Here is a 25,027-nt window from a genome sequence, read left to right on the forward strand (position 1 = left end):
TGGCGTGACTCAGATTCTTACATTCGTATAATTTTCCACAAATATTTCATTGTCAGGTTATACGGAGTTATAGGAGTGCTGGACCTCACTTTGATAATCTCAGGTGGATGTGCTCAAGGCTTTACAGCATCCGTTATATAAAGGTGTACCGTAACATGATAACTTCATAGCTTCCTTTCAAACAGCGAAATATGTCTAAATAACAGATAAGCAGCAAGGCACTTTTCGGGGAAAAACAAAAAACAAACAAACAAACAAATAAACAAACCCTACTTCAGTTTCCCACTGTGATATTACGTCACACATTGAGTAAGCATTTTGTCTCCAGAAACCGTTGCGTAACTGAACGCACCGCCCACGCGGCACCATTTTGGATATTCGCAACATTCCAAGATAGCTGAAGCCAGCCAAACATTTTCAACCTCGGGACTTCGTTTGTTCCTGGTAACTATTGTCTCGAACTGAGTTTGAAAGTCTTAAAATGAACGAATTTGCAAGCGCAAACGCATGGGCAAGGTATGTGTTCGTCTGTCTTCTTTTCACTGACATCTTAAATGTATCATTTGCTGTTATTCACTATTCTATTACGGAGGAGATGGAAGAGGGGTCGATTGTTGCGAATCTAGCCACTGATTTAGGTCTAGATGTTAAATCACTGACAAACCGCAGAATGCGTTTGGATGTCATAGCCAACAAGAAATATCTAGACGTTAACATGGATACAGGAGACCTGTACATTTCAGAGAGAATTGATCGTGAAAATCTTTGTCCTTTTAAGATGAGTACATCTAATTGTTTCCTTAAACTTGATGCAGCAATTGAAAACCCGGCACGGATGTTTAACATAGAACTGGAGATTGTCGATATCAATGATAATGCGCCACATTTCCGCAGGGATACAATGCACTTGGACATATCGGAATCTACTCCGACTGGCGAACGGTTTTCTCTCAACAATGCAGTAGACCCAGATTTTGGATCCAACTCAGTAGAAACCTACTATCTCAGTGAAAGTGAACACTTCACCATTGAAATACAGACAGGTAGAGACGGTTCTAAATTTGCAGATTTGATTCTGAAAAAGGCTTTAGACCGCGAGGAACAGGCTGTTCATAATCTCATACTTACAGCAGTAGATGGAGGTGTCCCTGCGCGCTCAGGTATTGCCAACATCACTGTCCGCGTGTTAGATACAAACGATAACGCCCCTCAGTTTGACAAAGAAAGCTACACCATAAGTTTATCCGAAAATTCGCCCATCGGAAGTCTTGTAGCTAAATTAAATGCAACAGATTCAGACGAGGGCTCAAATGCAGAGATATTATATTTATTTAGTCTGTATACCTCTGAAAAAACACAAGCCACGTTCAGTTTAAATGAAGATAATGGAGAAATAACGGTAAAGGAAACAATAAATTATGAAGATTTTCGAATATATGATATGGAGATAATAGCAAAAGATAAAGGGTCTAATTCTTTATCTGGACATTGTAAAGTAACTGTCTTAGTGACAGATATGAATGACAATCATCCTGAGGTATCAGTTAAGTCATTTCAAAGCCTAGTGACAGAGGCTGTAGCTGTAAATACAGTAATTGCGGTTGTTTGTGTGAGTGATAAAGATTCAGGAGAAAATGGCCACGTTGATGTTCATGTTTCTGATCAGCTACCTTTTGCACTAAGAGAGTCTTTGGACGGCCATTACGAGCTAGTAGTTTCAGAATCTTTGGATAGAGAGAAAGTCCCAGAATACGAAATCACTATTACTGTTACAGACAGAGGTTCCCCACAGTTATCAAATAATGAAACAATCGTTTTAGAACTATTAGACGTAAACGACAACGTGCCTCAGTTCTCTCAGTCCTTTTACACTATACCTGTGATGGAGAATAACGCACCAGGGGCGTTACTGAGTTCACTCACTGCTTTAGACCCTGACCTTCATGAAAATCAATATCTAGTTTATTTTATCATTGAAAAGGAAATAGTGAACACTTCCATGTCCATGCTATTCTCTATTAATCCGGAGAACGGTAACCTTTACGCGTTAAAGACGTTTGATTATGAAATAGAGAAGGAATTCCTTTTCCATATTGAAGCTAGAGACTGTGGCGTTCCTCCACTCGGCAGTAATGCGACCGTTCACGTTATCATTATGGACCAGAACGACCACGCACCACTTATAGTGTCTCCTTGGCGTGCGCATGGCTTCGTGGTGGAAGAAAAGATCCCTAGGTCAACCGACAAAGGAACTCTGATAGCCAAGGTGATAGCCATCGACACGGACTCGGCGCAGAACTCCCAGATTACCTACCAGTTTCTTCAGAACACAGACACTACGTTATTCACTCTGGACCAATACAACGGGGAGATCCGTACCATGAGAATGTTCAGTTACAGAGACGCACATCACCAGCGGTTGGTGGTGATTGCCAAGGACAACGGAGAACCTTCACTGTCTGCTACGGTCACTATCAATCTATCCATAGTGGAGACTGCTCTTAAAGCCTATTCAGACATGTCGGAGATGCCTTTAGAGCATGAAGTCTTTTCAGATTTGAACCTGTATTTGGTGATTGGATTGGGCTCGGTATCATTTCTGTTACTTATCACCATACTGGTCACCATTGTACTGAAGTGTCAAAAACCAAAGCCCAGCAAAGCTCCCTCTACCTGTAGAAACAGTGTCATCAGTGAGAGTAACTCTACCAGTGCGGATTCCACTCTGGTCTCAAACAACACATACTGGCACAGCTTATTTCTGGCAAAGACAAGAAAAGGCAAGATGGTAGTAAGACAGCCTGTGCCAAAGGGGGCGACGTACATTGTGTCCAGCATCCCTAGGAGCACAGGCCTGACTGACACTAGTGATTCAACTGCTTCCACATTACAGGTAAAAAGAGAAACACCTCGTACTCCTTAGGAAAGCTTCTGTTTAATGCAAACCAAGGTGACCTCTCTATTATCAGGTAATAGACTGAAGTACCAAATAAACTCATTGGGAGACCCCACCTTTAATTTTCATCACTATGCCTCCTTGTCTTCTCAGGCAAAATAAAGAAAGTATTAAAAAATATGAAGTTTTTACTAGTTCTGGAGTGTTGTGATATTTTGTATATGTATTATCTGACCAGAGCCTGTTTATTTTGAAAATATGTCATAGTATATTGTTGTTCATTACTAATTCAAAACTACTTAGTCAGCTTTTTCTTCCTGTATATCATGTGTAAGGTCTTAGCTTGCTATTTATTCACTGACTGATTTATGGGCATTTTTAAATTATAAAGCAGTAGGAGCAAAACCTCAAATTTGCATTTGTTCACTTTTATATTTCTGACACACTTTTGTCATTTCTATTTTATCCATGTGTTTTGCCACTGTAGGGTGAGTGAGATGGCATGCTTTAATTGCAAGCCCCCTCATTGACCCTACTGTAATAATAGCAAAAGGTAAAGGGTCTGCTTCTTTATCTGGACAATGTAAATTAACAATTTTAGTTGCAGATATGAATGACAATCATCCTGATGTTTCGGTTAAGTCATTTGAAAGCTCAGTGAAAGAGGATGTACAGTAATTGTGGTTGTTAGTGTGAGTGATAAAGATTTTCAGGGCTACAGGGACAGCAGCCCTGAAGAAACTTGAGGTTAGCTACCAAACACAAGGATACAATAGTAGTCATAGAATGATGTTTGTGACATTTGAACATGATTCCCAGGAGTACTTAATGAATATCCTTAGTCATATTTTTGAAGATATTAACAAGCAACTCTTCTGTTCTTGGTGCTTTGAAAGCATTTTTTTCATGAGGTCAAATCAAGTTTCAAGTTCAAATTTCAAGTTTATTTAGAGCTCAGTATCACTATTTAAAGTCTCAAAGGGCTTTACATGCCCACGACAAACAAAACAGGACAAAGGTCAATCCTGTACTTTGAATGGAAGAGGTTCCAGTATTTTATATCTGTTTCGTTTTTTAGTCTCTTTTTGAGTATGTGATATAGTGTGTGGGAAACTGCATGAGTGTGTATGCATGGCTGTACTGAAATAAAGATCTTCAGAATAGTTTTAACACAAATTTTGTTTGTCCAGTAAAGAAATGCTTTTTTCTTATGATGTTAGGGATTTCCTTTCTCCTAGAATATCTTGCTGCCAGGAGAAATGTATTGCCAGGCAAGCACAGAATTTATCTCTGCTCTACTGTTACTCTGAGCACAGGCTCAGTTCTTCCATTATGAAGCTCTTGCTCTCAATTCATGTTTGTCGACTCACGATTACACTGTCATGTTTACATTGTATGTACTCTTCACATTCTACTATATTATCATATGCTGTTCTCTATTCTAATTTATAGAACTTTTTACATTTTGAGACCATGTTGTCTACCATGTGGCAGTGCCGTGTAAATATAGTCCTGTGAAATACATATTCAGCGATTATGTTAATAGTATTATTAGAGCCACACAGTGAATAGTGGCTCTGACCTCTTTGTTACTGCAGCAGTCTTTCCTCTGTGGCTGCAAAGCGAACAGCTGCAGAAGCAGGTGGGGAGCTGCTGCTGGTGTTGGGCTGCTGCAGGTTGAATGACGTGTTGCTGTGTGACCTACATTTGAGCTACACTGTCATACCTGCACTCACAAATATGTTCAGTAGCCTCCCACTGTAATAACATCACAGCAGAATTCACTCACAAACTTGATTATAGCTGGTCTGTATTGCAATAATCTGTGGTATTTAAGCAATTCAAATGAATGGGTTTTCTGTGGTCTATATGTCTTATGTTAATGTCACAATTGTAAAATATTACCTTAGTTTATATTAACTCTGAAGCCTGTACGATGTGCTCAGTGAAGGATGAAGTTCACTGAACATACTGTATGTTTTTGTGAGCTCTTGGCTATTGAGAAAAGGTCAGTTTGACTTACAGAATGCACCGTACGTGTAATACATTTATCTGCAATGTACCTCTGATGTCTGATCTTTAACACCACAAACTATTTCACAAATATCATCTCTTGCCCATTTGAATTCTGATTCTGTGTGAAACTGGTGTTGTTCCTGTACTGAAGTATCGTGCTGAGAACAATGGGTCAACATGACATTACATGTTCAGTGAGAGATTCATATCACTATTCACTAAGTAAACAGCATTCTCTTCATTGATCAAGGTGTCTCATGCTGGAGAGGTAAGTATATTTGCTGAAAAAGATGGAAATCATGGATTAGTCATCGTTTTAACACTTGAATCTGGTTGCCCTGCTCTCTGTTTATTTTCAGCTGCTATGATCTGAAATGTTAAAAACATATGCAGTATGTTTCTGTGGTTCATTCCAAGATCATGGTTTTTCCTTCAAGACTCCAAGCTGTTTTCATGTTTACTGCCCTCTTATATCTTCCCTTGATGTTTTACATTATTGATTCATTTAAGGTCGGTGTGATTGTATGGTTTTTTTTGATTGATTACTGTTGTAGCATTTGTAATGTACTATTTTGTCAGTAACTGCCCATCATTCAAGTAAGCCATCATGACTGCAGCCTGATTACCAGCGAATATCTTCAACGTGTAGTTCTACCATTCTGAAATATTAGTGTTCCAGTGTGTTAAATTGACCATTTAAATGCCTGTTTCTGTTTTTTTTCCCATTCTGAAGTACTCAAAATGAGCGAAGTCCATTCCACAGCTGGAGGTATGAAGCCCTTGCCACTCTTTCCGGAGAGTCCTGAATGATGGACACTGATGTTTAAAGAAATGAGTGTTTATTTATCATTATTTTTTGTTTCTGTACTGGTTTTGTTGGTGGTGGAATTTCTATTTGTCCTGTTGGAGGAGGAACTGTGACACTGATCGTGATTCTGATCTCGGTCAGAAACTTTGCCCTTTATCCCAACAACAACAACAACAACAATGGATCATTTGGAGCTTTTAAGATGGATGTGACATCACATAACATGTAGTCACCTCATGATAGCGCTGCCTGTTTATACAAATACAGCTTCGGTATCACTATTGTAGACATAGGCCTTAGTGTCATCTCTGCCTCAGTAATCTGTGGTGTGTATGGGACCAGACACAGCAGTGATTAGGATTAGGATAGTCCGAGTCAGAACCAGTGCCAGAATACAGATGAGTAATGACAATGGGTGACAATCTATGATCTGTTTGGCAGAATCTCAGATTTATGTGCTAGTCCAAATTAAAGAGTGGGATTAAGGTATGCCTTTCTTTCCACCAGTGTATGGTATTGTTCTTCTATTTTTTTTCTCTGACACCCTTACTCCAGAAACACAGAAACTTGTGACTGCAGCCAGTCCCAACCTCAAGTTTTCAATGGAGCAACAGAACAACTGACTGAAAAACAGAGAGAGAAAGAACCTTTGTCATTACAGACACAACTACAGTCCCTCTACGCAGTTCCATGCATGTTCTTACGTGATTTTATTGACGTTTGTTCACATCTTAAACACCATTATTAAATCTGAGCTATTATATTCAGTCTGTTTGTGTGGTGAGTTGTGTGTTAGACTGTTTTTGAATGGTTGGTGAACTGACTGATTGTTACTGAATTTTACGTAGTAGATGTAGTGAATACCTGTTCACAAATAATGTCATGTGACCTGATGCTTTGTTCAGAGGGATGGGACAGTGACACCCACAGACAAAAAATAACTCAATAATCACTCCTCCTCATCCTCTCTCACATCACGCCCAACCCACCCAGTCTCAGAGCATGATGTTCATCGGTAACTCCCATCACCTCTCAATCAAAACGAGGTCCCGCGTTCTGTTGTTTTGCCTGAAGCCCCTTTGTTTGAGTGATGGGCCTTGGTTGCATGAGATGTGTTCAGATTCTGGCCTGTTTCAGGGATATGTTATGAAGTCCTGCTCGCCTCTGTCTAATTCTGTCTTTTCATTGGCAGGCATCCACCACCACCAGCAGCAGTTCCTCGTGAAGCCCCTCCCACCACCTGAGTTTGAGTGACGTCAGGAGCAACCTGAAATCACAGACCTTGCCCTTTTCCCTGCTCAGCCAACATCTGTCTGCCTCTGTTCCCTCTCACACACCTGCTATTGAAGATGGCACTCACAGAGGACTGCAAAAGAATCTCAACCCTCAAATCCCTACAAACACTCTGATCAAAGACACCTCCCTTCATATAACACACACATCTCTGCATGGCTATGGCTCTTCAGTGGATTTCTCTGTTATCAAAGCCTCTGTGGAGAGAATGCACAGGAATATATACCAGTGGACACTGGATTGAAATGGGTCCGGAACTGAAGAAGAAGGAAATCAAAAAGAGATGAGGCAAATGAACAAGAATGGTTTTGGAGTATCAGAATGAGAACTGTGATACTTTTTCATTTTTTGGTGTCAGACATGTATTTGAGGTACGGCGTTCACCTCTCCGAGAGGCACTGACACTTTGTTTTCCACCATGCTCTACGGGGACTTGTGTATGAATGTGTATTATCAAAGTGGGTAACATTTAGCAACTATACATTGTACATTGATGGGTCAGAGGAAAACTGGTGTATTGTGACTTGTAGTTTTCTGTCTTTGTGATTAGTTTATGAAAGAATTATACAGTGTTTGTGTGAATGTTTTTTATCAGTCTTTGTTCTTCTGTGTACAGAGGAGGCAAGAAATGTATTAGTCTAGGAATAAGCAGCTCTGAAGAGCACAGATTTAAAGGAAATGTAACCCTGCTGATGAGGCCTACTCAACCCTGAGGTTAAACCTGACGATAATTGTGTCCCTTAGTTATTGCGATCCATCACAGCGCTCATTGCCATGGCAACAGTTACGGCATTATATGACGTCATGGTTTACGATGTGCTTTGTCGCAAGAAAACGTCAAAGAATCACCACCACCTTTAAAGAAACATTTCTAGGATTACCATCACCTAAGAACTCCCTCTCTCTCTGCTCTGCCCTGATCCTCCCATACACACACACACACACACACAGTGCTCAGTTTAATGGCCAGTATGCTGAATTATTCACAGGTGGTGTGGTCCTTGCAAACGGTGGCTGATCAATAGAAGCAGAGATTGAGTCTGTGTGGCCGCTCCTCTGTCTCTCGTGGCTGAGGGCAATTGAGGAAACTACATTCATTCACACCCTATAGCATGATGCAAGGCCATAAGAGTGAGCTGTGATTAGGAAGGAAAATCAATCATCCCATTGCAAAAGGGTGTGCCTGAGTTTTTCACATTTCAACTGCATAGACATACTTCTTATTCAATTACAATTGTTATGTAGATATGTAGTGGGAGAGGCTTAATTTTCAGATTTGAGTGCAGATGTACTACTTGTAAAAGGGCCCATTTAAATCAAGTCTCTGAATGACTGTTTCAAGACATAGGTCTGATTTTTTTGGAATGTGTAATTGTTGTTCAGTTAATGCTAATGCTTTACCACACCTTTTTTTTTAAAAATATTGTAATTTAATATTATCGATAACAACAAAGTATTGGACTAGCGCAATGAAATGCACTGACCACATTACAGTTTTTTATATTTTTGTTTATAAAATGTCCATTCAGATAGATGAATAGATGATGTGAAAAAATTGAGGTGGTTTTCAACCTATAATTTCATTATTCCAGTATCCTAATATGACAGCTTTATTTATTTATTTTTTTGTTTGTTTGTTTATTGAGTGCAAGGTTATCAATGTGCTTTGTGTATATTACTATATTGATTGTGCAATATTTACATGTTTATTTCTCTTAAATCTTAATATTCAATATTGTACTGGTGTGCTAATGTAATGCTATATGGTAGAAAATCAAATAGCTCTCACTGGTGAACATAAGCACAAGGGTCTGGTGCTCTCTCAACTCTCTCAACAGTCTCAGTTGTTACGTCAGGTATGTCCAGGGGGCAAAAGGTCACAAGGTCAGTGCAGGCTGAGACAGACCATCGTGAAACAGCTTGGAAGGCTCCCTCAGGGAGAGCAAGACTGTGTAATGTGTGTGTGTGTGTGTGTGTGTGTGCGCGCGCGCATATACTCTCTGACCATCAGTTGTGTGTGTATGCACACATGTATGTGTGTGTCTGTCTGTGTGTTGAAAGAACATTATTTGTGACATTCTACCCCTATAATTTTGACTAAGAAGGCCATCCTGTGTAGAGGATGGGGGCATATTGTGTTCATAACCATACCATAACCAGCCATAGAACTACATATTTAATTAACAACAGAGGGACAGAAAGAGATGATAATATGGGAATGTACAAAATTGGATGATCTGAAGACATTTATGTGTTATAATCCTCTGCAGTGAGCTGGGGTATATGTGTTACACCACTAAAGGGGACTGTAAAGGAGGATGTTGTAAGTAGGTCACTCATTCTGCTTACAGCACCGTTGATTATTAATTTAACCAGAAGTGTCTTTTGATAATGTTAAAAATGGGCCTTCTATTTATATCTGAGTCACAGTGAAGGCTAAGAACATGGTCATTTCTTTCAGAAAAAGGCATCATCCTCCTCCTCATGTGAGAGTCTTGAGTCTTGTCCAGTGACAAAGAGGTTAACAGAAGTTAGTATAAGAGGGAATTACTATTTTGCTGTTGATCTAATCACACTTTCTGCCTTGAGGGTGATGTGTTTTAACCATCATTGGATTCATCCTTATTTAAAATTATAGCACATCTGGAGTCTGCACTTCTAAGAGCAAAAGCTTGCTGGAACCCTTACTAGCACATTTGTTCTGTTATCAGCATTGTATATAACATTAAGGACAGGAAAAACACATTAAAAACAAAAATACAAACTAAAACCTGTGAACTCTTCTGTTATGCTCTACACATCAATGCTGTGATGAGATAATGTGAGACACAATTAGTTCTAATCCATATTAACAGCATATGATCCAGCAGTATGTAGGCTGCCTTTGGTACATCAGATAGCATTATGATTGTGCATGTAATGATAATGTACAATGAAAATGTTTAGGTAGGTTTATATGGGCTTTTATAGAGCTGATTCGGGGCTTGGTGCACTGTTGTGCTGTATTCTCCATGAATGCTGAGAGAGAGAGAGAGAACAGCAGAGCTACATTCTAATTATTCTGTCCTTGCCAACATAATAGATGTGACTCTTTTTTGTTAATGTCCTGCTGCCTCTTTTGTTTGAAAAAGACTATGCTCTGCTTGTGTGCTTGTGTAATGTGTGTGTGTGTGTGTGAGAGAGAGAGAGAGAGAGAGAGAGAGAGAGAGAGAGAGAGAGAGAGAGAAGGATGGAAGGAGACAAATTCAGGGAGACTGTAAAAGTGAGTTAGCTTGAAGGGGTGATTTTGTGTGTATGTGTGCACTTGAGAGATGGAGAGAGTCAGAGTAAGACTGTTAAAATGAATTAGCTTGTGTATGAGGTCATCTCCAGTGATGTAATCTAGGCGAGACTTAGATCAACCGTTGCATGAGTCACTATTTTTCATTTTTGTATTGGCTTTTTAGTATTGTTGAACAGCTGGTGGTATTATAATTTACATACAGTAGAGCTGCTTACTGCTTTGTATGCTTCCTTTTTTTGGCTTATAAATACAGACATGTGAATAAAATCTTTAAAATGACATCATCGTGGTTTGCAGTGTGTTGCTGTATCAGAGAATCAAAAGGTTTAAAATGAGTCCAGCTTCTCTTTTTTTTTTCCTCTGACCCAGATCTCACTCCCAGGCTGCTGAGGGAGAGGGAGTGAGAGAGAGGGAGGGAGACAGGGAGGGAGGGGGGCAGACACTGCTTTCTGAGCTGCTGCAGAGACAGCCACACACACACATACACCCACACCCACACACACACACCGCCTGTAAGTGTAAAACATTGTCTTTATCCCTTCCTTCTCCTGCTCAGTATACTAAACTGCCCTGCCCCATCTACTCTATGCCAAAATGCCCCCTTCTCACACCTCAGCATCCTTACCACACCCTGTAAACCCCTACAAACCATCCCTATTCCTCATCATTCCCCATAGGAGACATTTTTTTAATCCTCAGTGACAGAGAAAATGGAGAGGATGGGGGCTGGGCATATGAGACAAATAAATAATTGATCATGTCAATTACAGTATCAACAGATCATAATAACTCAATGTGCGATAGAACAAAAACTGATTTTATTCCTTATTAATACAATATTTTCCTCCTCAAGCCTTTGTTCTCATCGACCTCCCCCTTCCTGCAGAGCACCAGCGTTCATCATCATAGACAGCAACCCGGCTTCAAGGAAACTGCCTCTGTTGTCATGGTAACGCGCACCGGCCTTGGCAGGGAGTAGTGGGGGAGCGCGATGTGTGCTGTGCAGCAGCTTGTAATTTGATATTCAGACAAAGCTCAGCATCTCATGCTACGGCACAGGACTGGACACAGAGCTAGAGGCTCAGATTTCGATCTCGTCCTCTGTTCAGCCCAGAAAGGCATCCAATGCGGATGCGAATGTGCATGCTACAGCTAACGTTAGAAGCCCAAAATATTGGGCAGGAATTTATCTATCATGCCTGAAATCCCCCTCCTTCCACAAACTGACGCTCTTATCTGTATTTAATGAGTTGCTTTAGTGTAACGAAATTTGATTCAATTTGAAAATAAAGCTAAAATTCAGGTATTCACAACTGATCACCTAAAATTGAAACATTGTTCTGTCTCCGAGCTCATGCTTGTGTATACGGTCCCTTTTTTGCTTTAAGCCTAGAGCTTATGAACGTCACAGAGGAATCGTGTCGCCACATACAGTGCAAAGGACTCGTATCTGTCGTGTTCACATGATCTGTTTGTCTCGACCGCACGGCGTCACTGTTAGCCAAGCTAAAAGACACCGTTTATCTACTGTTTACGTCAGCAGCCTGGTAGCTGTTATGGGAGTTGTAGTCCTGTGAATTAATATTAGATATTACTCCAAAACTTAGTATTGCTGGTTAGAGAACTGTCTGTCAACAATGAGACTCAATTTATATTCTGCCGCACACTATCTGAGAGAAACCGATCCTAAAACAAATCACTACGCCTTTCTAGAATGATTTAACACTCAACACTAATTTTAAAAACCATAATGCTGTCACATGGGTAAGTCCATGCATAGGGGGTATTATTTCAGATTCTGAAACTGATGATGATGATGACGATGTTGAGGATCATGGTGATGATGTTGGTGGTGGTGATGATGATGATGATGAGCGATCTCCAAGAGATTCGATGCACTGACGTGTAGGCTTATGACGTTGTCCACACTTTTTCCCTCCATCTGCCAAATTAATGCTAAACCTTCCGCGTTTATTGTGTCCTTCTAATCAATGTCAAATCACGTTCAGGTTAACTGGTGATTGTGACATAAAAGTGTTTTCCGTTACATTTCAAGTATGATCATGTGGACCATCTCTACACATCACATACAGGGGCTCAGAGGGGCGCTCCAACATCTTAATCAAGTGTGCATGGGTGTGTTTGATTTAACAAACAGAGGAACTGGAGACAACACTGAGTAGACATCCTTAGCAAATGTGTCGCAGAGAACAACAATGACCGCGATATATGTATTTTCCAAAGCTAACCGTTAAAGTAACTTAGATTATTATGCATATGTTTATGTATTTTTCCTAAGCCATTGAATGTCATCCTGAGGAGTCTTCAGTCATGATGAAAAGATATTCCGAACTGGGCTGGATGTGCAGGCGAGCGATCTTGTACTTTTTGTGTTGGCTGTTTCTTTCAAAGGTAATCTCTGCACAGATTCGCTATTCCATACCGGAGGAATTAAAGACCGGGACCAGTGTGGGGAATATTGCTAAGGATTTGGACATTGATTTAGCGAAAATATCGGACCGGAATCTTCGCATTATGGCTGGGTCAAAGCAAGAGCTGTTCCAGGTAAATAAGAAAAACGGCGCTTTGTCTGTCAGTCACAGGATAGACAGAGAGGAACTGTGTCCTAAAATAAATCCTTGTCTCATTAACCTGAAGGCAATAATCGAAAATCCACTTGAAATGCACCAAATTACAGTTGAAATTACAGATGTAAATGACAATTCCCCTGTTTTTTTGGATGAAAATTTCCGTTTAGAAATATTAGAATCTGCAACGACTGGGACCCGATTTCAGATAGAGAGTGCGCACGATGCCGATACAGGTTTAAATTCTCTCCAGGCTTACAAATTAAACCAAAACCAGTATTTTAGGATTGAAACAGAGGACTTTGGTGAAGAAGGCAAAATTCCTTTTCTAGTCTTACAGCAACACTTAGACAGGGAAAAGATTGCGGAGCATAATCTGTTTTTAACAGCTTTAGATGGTGGAAAGCCGCAGAGATCTGGAACTCTTAATATCACTGTTGTTATATCAGATATAAATGATAACGCACCTGTATGTGGTGAGCAAAAATATCAAGTAACTGTGAAAGAGGACGCACCTAAGGGAACATTCCTGCTACGTGTTACTGCCACGGATTCGGATGAGGGAATTAACGGGGAAATCGAGTACTCACTGAGAAGCAAGTTCAGAGACGGAACTTCTGACCTATTCGATTTAGACAGTGAAACAGGAGAACTGCGGATAAAGGGCGCTCTCAACTTTGAGGACAAGCAGGTGTATGAGCTTATGATTTTGGCTGCCGACCAAGGTGCTGTGTCGCTATCCACACACTGCAATGTTCTGGTGAAAGTGGAGGATGTAAATGACAACCGGCCTGAGATTGACGTCACTTCAGTGACCAGTCGTATCCCTGAAGATGCGCAACCCGGTACAGTTGTTGCTCTGATGGGAGTTACAGATTTGGACTCAAGTATGAACGGACAGGTAGTGTGCTCGCTGTCCAAGGACATACCATTTGACCTCAGGGCGTCATCAGATGGAAATTTTTATTCGTTGGTAACCAAAGAATATTTAGACAAAGAGTCAAAACCAGTGTATGATATTGTAATAATAGCCAAGGATTTAGGGAGTCCCCCCTTATCATCGTCAATGGCAATTCACGTTGAAGTGCTAGACATTAACGACAATAGCCCTGTCTTTTATCAAAATCCATACATTTTCTATGTGATGGAAAACAATAAACCTGGAATGTCCATCTTCTCAGTTAGTGCGGCTGATGCAGATGACGCTGAAAATGCAAGAATCTCTTATTCAATCGACCGTATGAACTATGGACTCAGCATGACATCTTTTCTTAGCATCAGTGAAGCGAACGGAACAGTTTATGCACTGAAGAGCTTCGATTTCGAGTCACTAAAAGCGTTTCAATTCCATGTTCTTGCCAGAGATTCTGGAACTCCGTCGCTTTGCAGCAATGTAACAGTAAACGTATTTATTTTGGATGAGAATGACAATGCGCCAGTGATCTTGTCTCCAGTCAGCACTAATAGCTCTTCTGAAGCTGTGGAAGAGATTCCCCGAAATGTGAACGCAGGCCATTTGGTGACGAAGGTCAGAGCATATGACGCCGATGTAGGATACAACGGCTGGTTATTATTTTCACTGCAGGAAGTAACTGACCACAGTCTCTTTAGTTTGGACCGTTATACAGGACAAATAAGGACCCTTCGGTCATTCACAGAAACAGACGAGGCTGAGCATAAACTGGTCATAGTGGTCAAAGACAACGGGAACGTTTCACTTTCAGCGACAGTGACTGTGATTATCAAGACTGTGGAGCCCAAAGAGGCCCTTGCGGCCTCTGATGTTAAAAGTGCCGACAAAGACCACGAAGAAAAGAACGTTACATTTTATTTGATTATTACATTGGGGTCAGTTTCGGCACTTTTTCTGACCAGTATCATCGTGTTGATTGTAATGCAGTGCTCCAAACCAACTGACTACTCCGCTAAGTATTTATCAGATACACGAGAAAGTTACGAAGGGACACTGTGTCACAGCATCCAATACAGATCTGGAGATAAACGGTACATGTTAGTTGGACCCAGAATGAGTATTAGCTCTACTGTAGTCCCGGGAAGTAATCGGAATACTCTAGTGGTTGCAGACCGCCGGAGAAGAGATTCCATGGAGGTAAGACCTATTTGCATTATTTTTTCGATATTTTATTTTCCTTTATCAGAGTAACAGCAACAGGTAGGCCTACGTTACAGCTGCCGTGGTCACAGTTTTGGTTCCGGCGATGGTTTTGTAAAATGCAGCACAACACGTGTGTGTGTGTGTGTGTGTGTGTGTGTGTGTGTGTGTGTGTGTGTATGTGTGTGAGCGCGCGCACGCGTTACTTGAAGTGGATAATCATTATGACCCATGCTATGACATTGATATGACTGTCGTGCACTAACTCTTGCCAAATTCAACTTGCCATTTGAATGCGATTACGCACTATAATTAATCTATTGCGCAGCGTTCTGGGGTTTAATAATTTGGACTCTTGGACGATTTTTAATATACACCTCATGGGGTCAGTGTCACACAAGAATACTGGATTGAGAACAGGCCCAGCCCCCATGCTTGTGTGGGCTAAGCAGTTTTTTTCCCTTTCAGAGCACAGAAAGGTTTGCTCGACTCGAATACAATGAGCTACATCAGTTATTGCATATTTCTTCGCCAATTTGTAAAGGGGGGCCTGTATATCCAATCTCAATGTATGTACGTGAACTGTCTGAAAAAACATACATTTTGCAACTGCTTTTCTGCTCGATTCTGAGCTGATTATTCGCAATGGAAAACCGAAAACAAAGGCGCAGACTGAAGTACTGGTGGATTGGCCTGCATTTCTCCTTTATGTTATGTTTCGGGAGGCAGGTGTCGGCTCAGATAAGGTACTCTTTTCCAGAGGAAGTGAAAGAGGGATTCGTTGTGGGAAACATTGCTGAGGATTTGGGTATTGATGTCAGCACGTTGGTGGACAGGCGTTTCCGTATCGTTTCTGGATTTAAAGACGATCTTTTCCAGGTAAATCAAAGCAATGGTAAATTATACATCTCTAAGAAAGTCGACAGAGAGGAACTGTGCTATGGAAATGAAGACTGTCTGATAACCTTGAAACTAGTTGTTGAAAATCCACTAGAAGTGCATCACGCTGAGTTAGAAATAGTTGACATCAACGACCATTTTCCCAGTTTCCCAGCGAAGGAACAGCTTTTGAAAATTTCAGAAAACACACTTCCTGGGGCTGATTATCAGTTGCTGGCTGCACGCGATCCAGATACTGGGGAGCATGCTGTACGTTTTTACAAATTAAGCAAGGACGACCACTTCGATATTAGTATTAGAGAGAGTGAAGATGACAAACTTCCTTTTTTGATTTTAAAGAAACCACTTGATAGGGAAATTAAGACCAACCATCGGTTGCTTTTAACAGCGCAAGATGGGGGCACTCCTCCAAGATCAGGCACTCTCAACATAACCATTACAGTTCTCGATACAAATGACAATCGTCCTGTGTTTAGTCAGGACACTTATTCCGTGACATTGCAGGAAAATGCAGCTAAAGGTACGATTGTAATACAGTTAAACGCGACAGATTTGGATGAGGGTGTGAACGGTGACGTTGAATACAGTTTTGGCAAAATGTTAATGGGAAGCATTCTAGATGTCTTTTATTTGGATAGCATTACCGGTGAAATACTTGTAAACGATGAGGTGGACTTTGAGGAAACGGAAGTTTTTAAACTGGATGTACAGGCTTCGGATAAAGGGCAACCACCTATGTCTGCTAACTGTAGAGTCGTTATAAAAGTTATTGATATAAACGACAACAGTCCACAGATTGATATTACATCACTGTCTAATGACGTTCCAGAGGACTCGAAGCCAGGAACTGTAATTTCTCTCATAAGTTTAACGGATAAAGATTCTGGAGTAAACGGTAAAGTGCTCTGTACTTTAACAGAAAATGTACCTTTTGAATTAAAACCGTCGTTTAGAGACAATATGTATTCATTAGTAACTAAGGAAAGCCTGGATAGAGAACAAACACCTCGTTATGACATCACAATTACAGCGACTGACTTTGGCCAGCCTCCCCTGTCCGCATTTGAAACACTGAGCGTACAGGTGTCAGATGTTAATGACAACAGACCAGAGTTTTCGCAGAATCCACTTGAGTTGTATTTGATGGAGAACAACAGTCCAGGTATGTCCATATGTTCAGTGACTGCTTCCGACAAAGACTTAAAAGAAAACGCTGTGATCTCATATCACATGATTAGAGGAGACGGGACACAAAATGATATGACATCTTTTCTCAATATCAATTCTGAAAGCGGAGATATCTATGCGTTAAAGAGCTTTGACTATGAGACCACAAAGACTTTTGGTTTTCAAGTAGTTGCAGCAGATTCGGGTACTCCGCCACTTAGCAGTAATGTAACCGTAAAGGTCTTCATTCTGGACGAGAACGACAACGCTCCAGTCATCTTGTCGCCAGTTAGCACAAACGGTTCTGCTGAAGCAGTAGAGGAGATTCCCCGAAATGTGAACGCAGGCCATTTGGTAACTAAAGTCAGAGCATATGACGCTGATATAGGATACAACGGCTGGTTACTGTTTTCGTTGCAAGAAATTTCTGACCACAGTCTCTTTAGTTTAGACCGCTACACAGGACAAATAAGGACCCTTCGCTCATTCACAGAAACAGACGAGTCTGAGCATAAACTGGTCATAGTGGTCAAAGACAACGGAAACGTGTCTCGCTCAGCAACGGCAACTGTTATTATAAAGGCTGTGGAGCCCAAAGAAGCTTTTGCGGCCTCTGATGTTAAAAGCACAGTAAAAGAAGATGAGGAGAGCAACGTCGTATTTTATTTGATCATCACCTTGGGCTCAGTTTCAGCGCTCTTTCTCATTAGTATAACTGTATTGATTGTAATGCAATGCACCAAATCTACAGACAATCCCTCCAAGTATTTACAAGACACAAGTTACGACGGAACACTGTGTCACAGCATCCAGTACAGATCCGGAGACAAACGATACATGTTAGTTGGGCCCAGAATGAGTATCGGTTCTACTATCGTCCCAAGCAGCAATGGAAATACTCTGGTGGTGCCAGATCGTAGGAGAAGAGGCTCTGGAGAGGTAAGTGTTGGTTTTATATTCAATTTGGAACTTAAATTGTCTGTGTGGTTCGCATTCGTACAACTCTGTTGATTCAATTGACTGCGGATCTAGTTGTGTCGAGCGGTGAATCTAGCCCACACGGTGTCAGTAGTTGCCACTGGTTGCCAGTGCAGCATGCTTTCCGCTGTGGTGGATTTTCTAATTTAGAACAAGTCTTGCAGTGCTTTGATGGGGATTTTGTGGAAATGTCTCTGTTTATTTTTTTTTTCTTCAGATTCTCAAGTATTGGAGTAAGGAAATGTCGTTAATTTTTACCTTTTATTTGCGTGTTTGGGATTAGAAAATGCCGCACCATGGATTGCTCTTGGGTATGCAGAAGAATCGATAGGAAAAAATCAGACGTTCACTTGTCACCCATCAGCCATAGGGTGTCAGTGTTACACAAGTAACAGTAAAACAGAATAGGTTCCACCTCATAGTGCGGGATATGGATTGTTTTACGTCAATACTAAGGGAACAGCCGAGCGACTGACAGTTGCGGCAGCAGCAGTAATAACCGAGCTAAAGCCATATAATTTCAATGATTTTTTTACAATGTCGTGCTCATTGTGCGTGTTTATTAGATTGGAATTCTGATCGTCCGAACCGTCTTACAAAATAATTATTTTGAGGCGCAACATTCATGATGGGCGACGGAGGACAAAGGCGCAGATGGGAGCTCTGGTGGATTGCTGTGCGTTTCTCTTTGATGCTGTGCTTCGCGGACAATGTTTCGACTCAGATAAGATACTCTGTTCCAGAGGAAATGAAAGAGGGATCGGTTGTGGGAAACATTGCCAGCGATTTGGGTCTTGATGTCAGTACTTTGGTGGAGAGACGGTTCCGTATCGTCTCTGGATCCAAGGATGCACTTTTCCGGCTAAATCATAACAATGGTCTTCTGTATGTCCATAAGAAAATCGACAGGGAGCAGCTGTGTGATAGTGACGTTGCCTGTTTGATAAACCTAAAAATCGTTGTTGAAAACCCACTAGAGATTCATTATGTTGGTGTAGAAATTACTGACATTAATGATAACTCTCCAAGCTTTCCAGAGAAAGAGCAACATTTTGAAATAGCTGAACACACTTCTCTGGGGACGCGCTTCCAGGTTGAAGCAGCGCGAGATCCTGATGTTGGGATCAATTCAGTGCGATCTTACAGGTTAAGCCGAAATGAAAACTTCGCTATCGATGTTCGAGACAGCGATGAGGATAAACTTTTGTTTTTAGTTTTGAAGAAAGCCCTTGATAGGGAACACAAAAGTAACTACTCGCTAATTTTAACATGTTTTGACGGTGGGAATCCACCGAGGTCAGGTTCGATGAACATCACTATCACAGTTCTTGATTCTAATGACAATCGTCCAATATTCAGTGAAGAGATCTATTCCGTGACATTACAAGAAAATGTCCCAAACGGAACGGTTGTGATCAAGCTCAATGCCACGGATTTGGACGAAGGTATGAACGGTTATATTGATTATTCATTTGCAAGAAATACAAAACGGAAAATGTATGACCTTTTTGTCTTGAATCATACAACAGGTGAAATAATTGTCAAGGGAGACATAGATTTCGAGGACAGTGAGGTCTACAAATTAGATGTACAGGCTACTGACAGAGGACAGCCACCTTTAACCGTGGAATGCCGAGTCATAATTAAAGTATCAGACCTTAATGATAATAGGCCTGAGATAGAGGTGACATCATTAATGAATGTTATTCCTGAAGATTCACAACCTGGCACTGTTGTTTCACTCATCAGTGTTACGGATAAAGACTCCGGTATTAATGGTAAAGTAATGTGTAGACTTTCAGACAATATGCCATTTGAGCTGAAGCAATCAGTCCAGGAAAATATGTATTCATTAGTGACTAAAGATTCCTTAGACAGAGAGCTCGTGTCTAATTATGACATCACAATAACAGCTACTGACTTAGGGCAGCCTGCTTTATCTACATTTAAAACACTGACCGTTCTGGTCTCAGATGTGAATGATAACAGTCCTGTGTTTATACAGAACCCTTTTGAACTTTACTTAGCGGAGAATAACGTAGCAGGTGCGTCCATATTCTCTGTCAGTGCCACCGACAAAGACTTGAATGAAAATGCTGTGATCTCATATCACATTATTCGAGGTGATGCCGCGCCAAATGATATGACATCTTTCCTAAATATAAACTCTGAGTCCGGAAATATTCATGCGTTAAAGACCTTTGACTTCGAAACTTCGAAGATGTTTCAGTTTCACGTGATGGCTAGGGACTCTGGGACTCCATCATTAAGTAGCAACGTAACAGTGTACGTGTATATTCTTGACGAGAATGACAACGCTCCGGTGATCTTGTCTCCAGTCAGCACAAACGGTTCTGCTGAAACAGTAGAGGAGATTCCCCGAAATGTGAACGCAGGCCATTTGGTGACTAAAGTCAGAGCATATGACGCTGATATTGGATACAACGGCTGGTTGTTATTTTCGCTGAAGGAAGTAACTGACCACAGTCTCTTTGGTTTGGACCGCTACACAGGGCAGATAAGAACCCTTCGCTCATTCACAGAGACAGACGAGGCACAGCACAAACTGGTCATAGTGGTCAAAGACAACGGGAACGTTTCACTTTCAGCGACAGCAACTGTGATTATAAAGGCTGTGGAGCCAAAAGAAGCGTTTGCGGCTTCTGATGTCAGAAACGTAGTAAAAGACGATGAGGAAAACAATCCAACATTTTATTTGATCATTACATTGTGCTCGGTTTCAGCACTTTTTCTTATCAGTATAATTGTTCTAATTGCAATGCAATGCTCAAAATCTACACACTATTCTTCAAAGTACCTACAAGATACAAATTATGATGGGACACTGTGTCACAGCATCCAGTACAGATCCGGAGAAAAAAGCTACATGTTAGTTGGGCCTCGAATGAGTATTGGTTCTAATATCGTCCCCGGAAGCAATGGGAACACATTAGTGGTCACGAGTCGCAAGCGAAGAGGTTCCGTTGAGGTAAGAGCTCATTACATTTTTTTCACCATGCTATTTCAGCGTTCTGTGCCAGTGGGAAACTTTGTCGTGATTCCAATATTCCTGAAACGTCGATGGCCACCACAGACTCAGTGACTGTTCTTGATTTCTTGAGTTCTTGCTTTTAATCAGTCTCTTTCCTTCAAAATAATGAAACACTTCGCGACCGTTTGACTTTACCCATTTGGGAGCTGTCCGCAACAGTGGTGCTGATTGGTTTCTTTAGGCTCCTCTGTTTTGGTGTCCACTAACACAGAATGTCTTTATTTTATTTTTCATCTTGCAGTGTTTTTGCGTTGATATTGCACCACTTGCCTTTACTCCCTCAGGACATTTCTGAGGATTGAAAGCGAGGAACTGCTGTTTCACTCAGTGTAACAGATAAGGCTCTGTATTCAATTATACTAACGAAGCTTTAGACGGAGGTCTCTTGTGTAATTATGAGTTGCGTCAGCCTCTTTTTTATTTATTTATTTTTTTTACATTTGAAACACTGAGCTTACAGGTGTCAGATGTTAATGGCTACAGATCAGAGTGTCCCTAAAAAAGCTCCCGGGCTATACGTAGTTGAAAACAACCCCCCAAGTGTTTCTATATTCTGTGTAAGTAGCCCTGACAGAGGCTTGAATCAAAATGGTCCTGATGTCATGTCATTAATCAGTTTCTTTCCCTCATTTGTACTGATTAAACACTTTGGGCTGAAGTCACAATCATTGATGTTGCACTACTGTCCGCAAACAGTAGTGCTGATAGGTTTCTTTACGCTCTTCTGCCGTGGTTACCACTATCAAAGAATGTGTTTTGTTAATTTTATGTTTTCGAGTATGTTTGTTTTGCCATTATTTGCAATTCATGATTTTGCATATATTTTCTTAGAGGCTAAAACTGTATACTACAGCCCTTTAGAGACTTTGATGATCATATGTTTAAAGTGATTTTTTAGGGCGGGGTGTGTAGGGGACCGGGGTGGGGGTATTAAGCAACTGCTTTTGCTTAAAAGCTATTTGGAAAGTAGGCCTGACGATGTCAGTATTGCACAAGTAAACTGTTTTGAAATGAGGCCCTGCCCCTGTTCTGTGTGCGCTTGACAGTTCGTTCGTCCGTCCCTCAGCAATCAGACAGTGTGCTTTGTCTGACTACGGAGACTATTTTAGGGTACTTCATATATGAAATTTGTTTACTGGTGCTGACAGATGAAACATATGTGCGTGGAAGTTCAAAGTGTCCATATGATATTCCTCCAATAATTTTAACGATTTTAATTATTTTGCTCTGGACACTAAACGTGATTATTCACGATGGGAGACGGAAGACAAAGGGAAGGCAAACGGGAATTCTGGTGGATTACTGTTCGTTTCGTTTTGTTGTTGTGTCTCGGGAAGCAGGTTTCTACTCAGATAAGGTACTCTATTCCAGAAGAGCTGGAAGAGGGATCCACTGTGGGAAATATTGCTAAGGATTTGGGACTTGATGTTGGTACTTTAGTGGAGAGGCGGTTCCGTATAGTTTCTGGATCTAAGGATGCTCTTTTTCAGGTAAATCAGAAGAATGGCGTCTTGTATGTTTATAAGAAAATAGACAGAGAGGAGTTGTGCAATGGTAATGTTGCATGTTCGATGAACCTGAAAGTTGTTGTGGAACATCCCCTTGAAATACATAATGTCGGAGTGGAAGTGACTGATACTAACGACAATGCCCCTAGTTTTACTGAAAAGGGGAAACGGTTAGAAATAGCGGAATCAGCCTCTCGAGGGACTCGTTTCCAGTTGCAGGCTGCGCGTGATCCTGATGCTGGAATAAATTCAGTTCGCCTGTATAAACTGAGCCAAAATGAACATTTTGAATTGGAGATAAGGGACAGGGGAGAGGACAAACTACCCTTCTTAGTTTTACAGAAACCTCTTGATCGGGAACACAACGCTCAGCATAATTTAATTTTAACTGCCTTTGACGGAGGTCATCCACCTAAATCCGGATCTATGAACATCACAGTTCTTGTTCTTGATGTAAATGATAACCGTCCTATTTTTGGTCAGGAGGTCTACACGACGCAATTGAATGAAAATATCGCGCTGGGAACAATAGTGATACAAATTGCAGCAACTGACATGGATGATGGTGCTAACGGTGACGTCTCATACGCATTTGGAAGTGATCAGAATCTCAATGTATATGATGTTTTTAGTTTGGATAGCACCACAGGAGAAATACGAGTTACAGGTGAGATCGATTTTGAAAAAAATACTATTTATAAATTGGACATTCAGGCATCTGACAACGGGCAACCTCCCCTGACAACAGATTGCAGAGTTGTAATCAAAATATTAGATGTAAATGATAACACACCTACGATCGACGTGACGTCACTATCTAAGGAAGTTTCTGAGGATTCAAAGCCAGGAACGGTCGTTTCACTCATCAGTGTTACAGATAAAGACTCTGGTATTAATGGTAGGGTAAAGTGTAGCCTTTCAGAAAACACACCGTTTGAGCTTAAACAGTCAGGACAAGATAATATGTATTCATTAGTGACCAAAGAGCCCTTAGACAGAGAACTCGTGTCTAATTATGTCATCACAATAACAGCTACTGATTTGGGTCAACCTCCTCTCTCTACATTTAAAACACTAAGTGTGCAGGTGTCAGATGTTAATGATTACAGACCAGAGTTTTCCCATAATCCTATTGAGCTATACGTAGTTGAAAACAATCGCCCAGGTGCTTCTATATTCTCTGTGAGTGCTTCTGACAAAGACTTGAATGAAAATGCTCTGATCTCATACAACATTATAAGAGGTGACGGAACACAGAATGATATGACATCTTTTCTCAGTGTCAACGCTGAGAACGGAATTATTCGTGCACTAAAAAGCTTTGACTATGAAAGTATAAAGACTTTCAGTTTTCATTTAGTTGCCACAGATGCGGGTACTCCATCACTTAGCAGCAATGTGACAATTAACGTGTTTATTCTGGATGAGAATGACAATGCGCCAATGATCTTGTCCCCTGTCAGCACTAACGGCTCTGCTGAAGGTGTGGAAGAGATTCCCCGCAATGTGAACGCAGGCCACCTGGTGGCAAAAGTGAAAGCATATGATGCTGACGTGGGATACAATGGCTGGTTATTATTTTCACTGCAGAAAGTTACTGACCACAGTCTCTTTAGTTTAGACCGTTATACAGGACAGATAAGGACCCTTCGCTCATTCACAGAGACAGACGAGGCTGAGCATAAACTGGTCATAGTGGTCAAAGACAATGGGAACGTTTCTCTTTCAGCCACAGCGACTGTCATTATCAAGGTTGTGGAGCCCAAAGAAGCTTTTGCAGCTTCTGATGTCAAAAGCACAATGAAAGGCGACGAAGAAAACAACGTGACATTTTATTTGATCATTACCTTGGGCTCAGTTTCAGCACTTTTTCTCATCAGTATCATTGTGTTGATTGTGATGCAGTGCTCAAAACCAACTGACTATTCCTCCAAGTATTTACAAGATACAGATTACGACGGAACACTGTGTCACAGCATCCAGTACAGATCAGGGGAAAAACGATACATGTTAGTTGGGCCCAGAATGAGTATTGGTTCTACCCAAGTCCCTGGGAGCAATGGAAATACTCTTGTCTTACCGGACTGCAGGGGAAGAGAATCTGGAACGGTAAGGCCTCATTACTTTTAGGTAGCATTGGTTGTCTTGTTTTGCATTAAATGTCGTATATATAATATATATATATATATATATATATATATATATATATATATATACGACATTTAACGCAAAACAAGACACACACACACACACACATATATTAATCAAATAGTTTGTGTTGACAGATATTTTACGAATGGGTTGTCGAAAAAGCTGCTGGTAGCACAGGATGCCTGATTTATATAAGGCTAAAATACTTCCTTAAACTACCTGTTTATTAATCTGTGAATCGGAAATACAGAGTTAAAAGCAGTAATCAGGGATT

The 25,027-nt window shown here is 40.9% G+C and overlaps 3 protein-coding genes across 5 annotated transcripts; all 3 read left to right on the forward strand.

The window, feature by feature from the left end:
• Nucleotides 1–403: 403 nt before the first annotated feature.
• On the forward strand, nucleotides 404–8,382 carry LOC115805171 (protocadherin alpha-C2-like). Of its 3 annotated transcripts, XM_030765674.1 has the most exons (3): nucleotides 404–516; nucleotides 895–2,893; nucleotides 6,913–8,382. In XM_030765674.1, the coding sequence occupies exons 1-3, from the start codon at nucleotides 482–484 to the stop codon at nucleotides 6,943–6,945; spliced, it is 2,067 nt and encodes a 688-aa protein (XP_030621534.1). In that variant the 5' UTR covers nucleotides 404–481; the 3' UTR covers nucleotides 6,946–8,382. The 3 variants fall into 3 exon arrangements, with proteins under 3 accessions (XP_030621534.1, XP_030621531.1, XP_030621533.1); XM_030765671.1 differs by having other exon boundaries at nucleotides 404–2,893; XM_030765673.1 differs by lacking the exon at nucleotides 6,913–8,382 and adding an exon at nucleotides 5,646–5,720 and having other exon boundaries at nucleotides 404–2,893.
• A 2,508-nt stretch (nucleotides 8,383–10,890) lies between these two features.
• On the forward strand, nucleotides 10,891–15,411 carry LOC115804913 (protocadherin alpha-6-like). Its single transcript, XM_030765401.1, has 5 exons — nucleotides 10,891–10,929; nucleotides 11,183–11,245; nucleotides 11,600–11,665; nucleotides 12,709–14,994; nucleotides 15,388–15,411. Exons 1-5 carry the CDS (start codon nucleotides 10,891–10,893, stop codon nucleotides 15,409–15,411), a joined length of 2,478 nt encoding a protein of 825 aa, XP_030621261.1.
• A 231-nt stretch (nucleotides 15,412–15,642) lies between these two features.
• LOC115804914 (protocadherin Fat 4-like) lies at nucleotides 15,643–24,732 on the forward strand. Its single transcript, XM_030765402.1, has 5 exons — nucleotides 15,643–18,009; nucleotides 18,767–19,487; nucleotides 19,572–19,630; nucleotides 20,048–20,710; nucleotides 22,342–24,732. The coding sequence occupies exons 1-5, from the start codon at nucleotides 15,643–15,645 to the stop codon at nucleotides 24,730–24,732; spliced, it is 6,201 nt and encodes a 2,066-aa protein (XP_030621262.1).
• Nucleotides 24,733–25,027: the final 295 nt, after the last annotated feature.

The sequence above is a fragment of the Chanos chanos genome, chromosome 2, assembly GCF_902362185.1.
Source record: "Chanos chanos chromosome 2, fChaCha1.1, whole genome shotgun sequence".
Classification (NCBI taxonomy): Eukaryota; Metazoa; Chordata; class Actinopteri; order Gonorynchiformes; family Chanidae; genus Chanos; species Chanos chanos.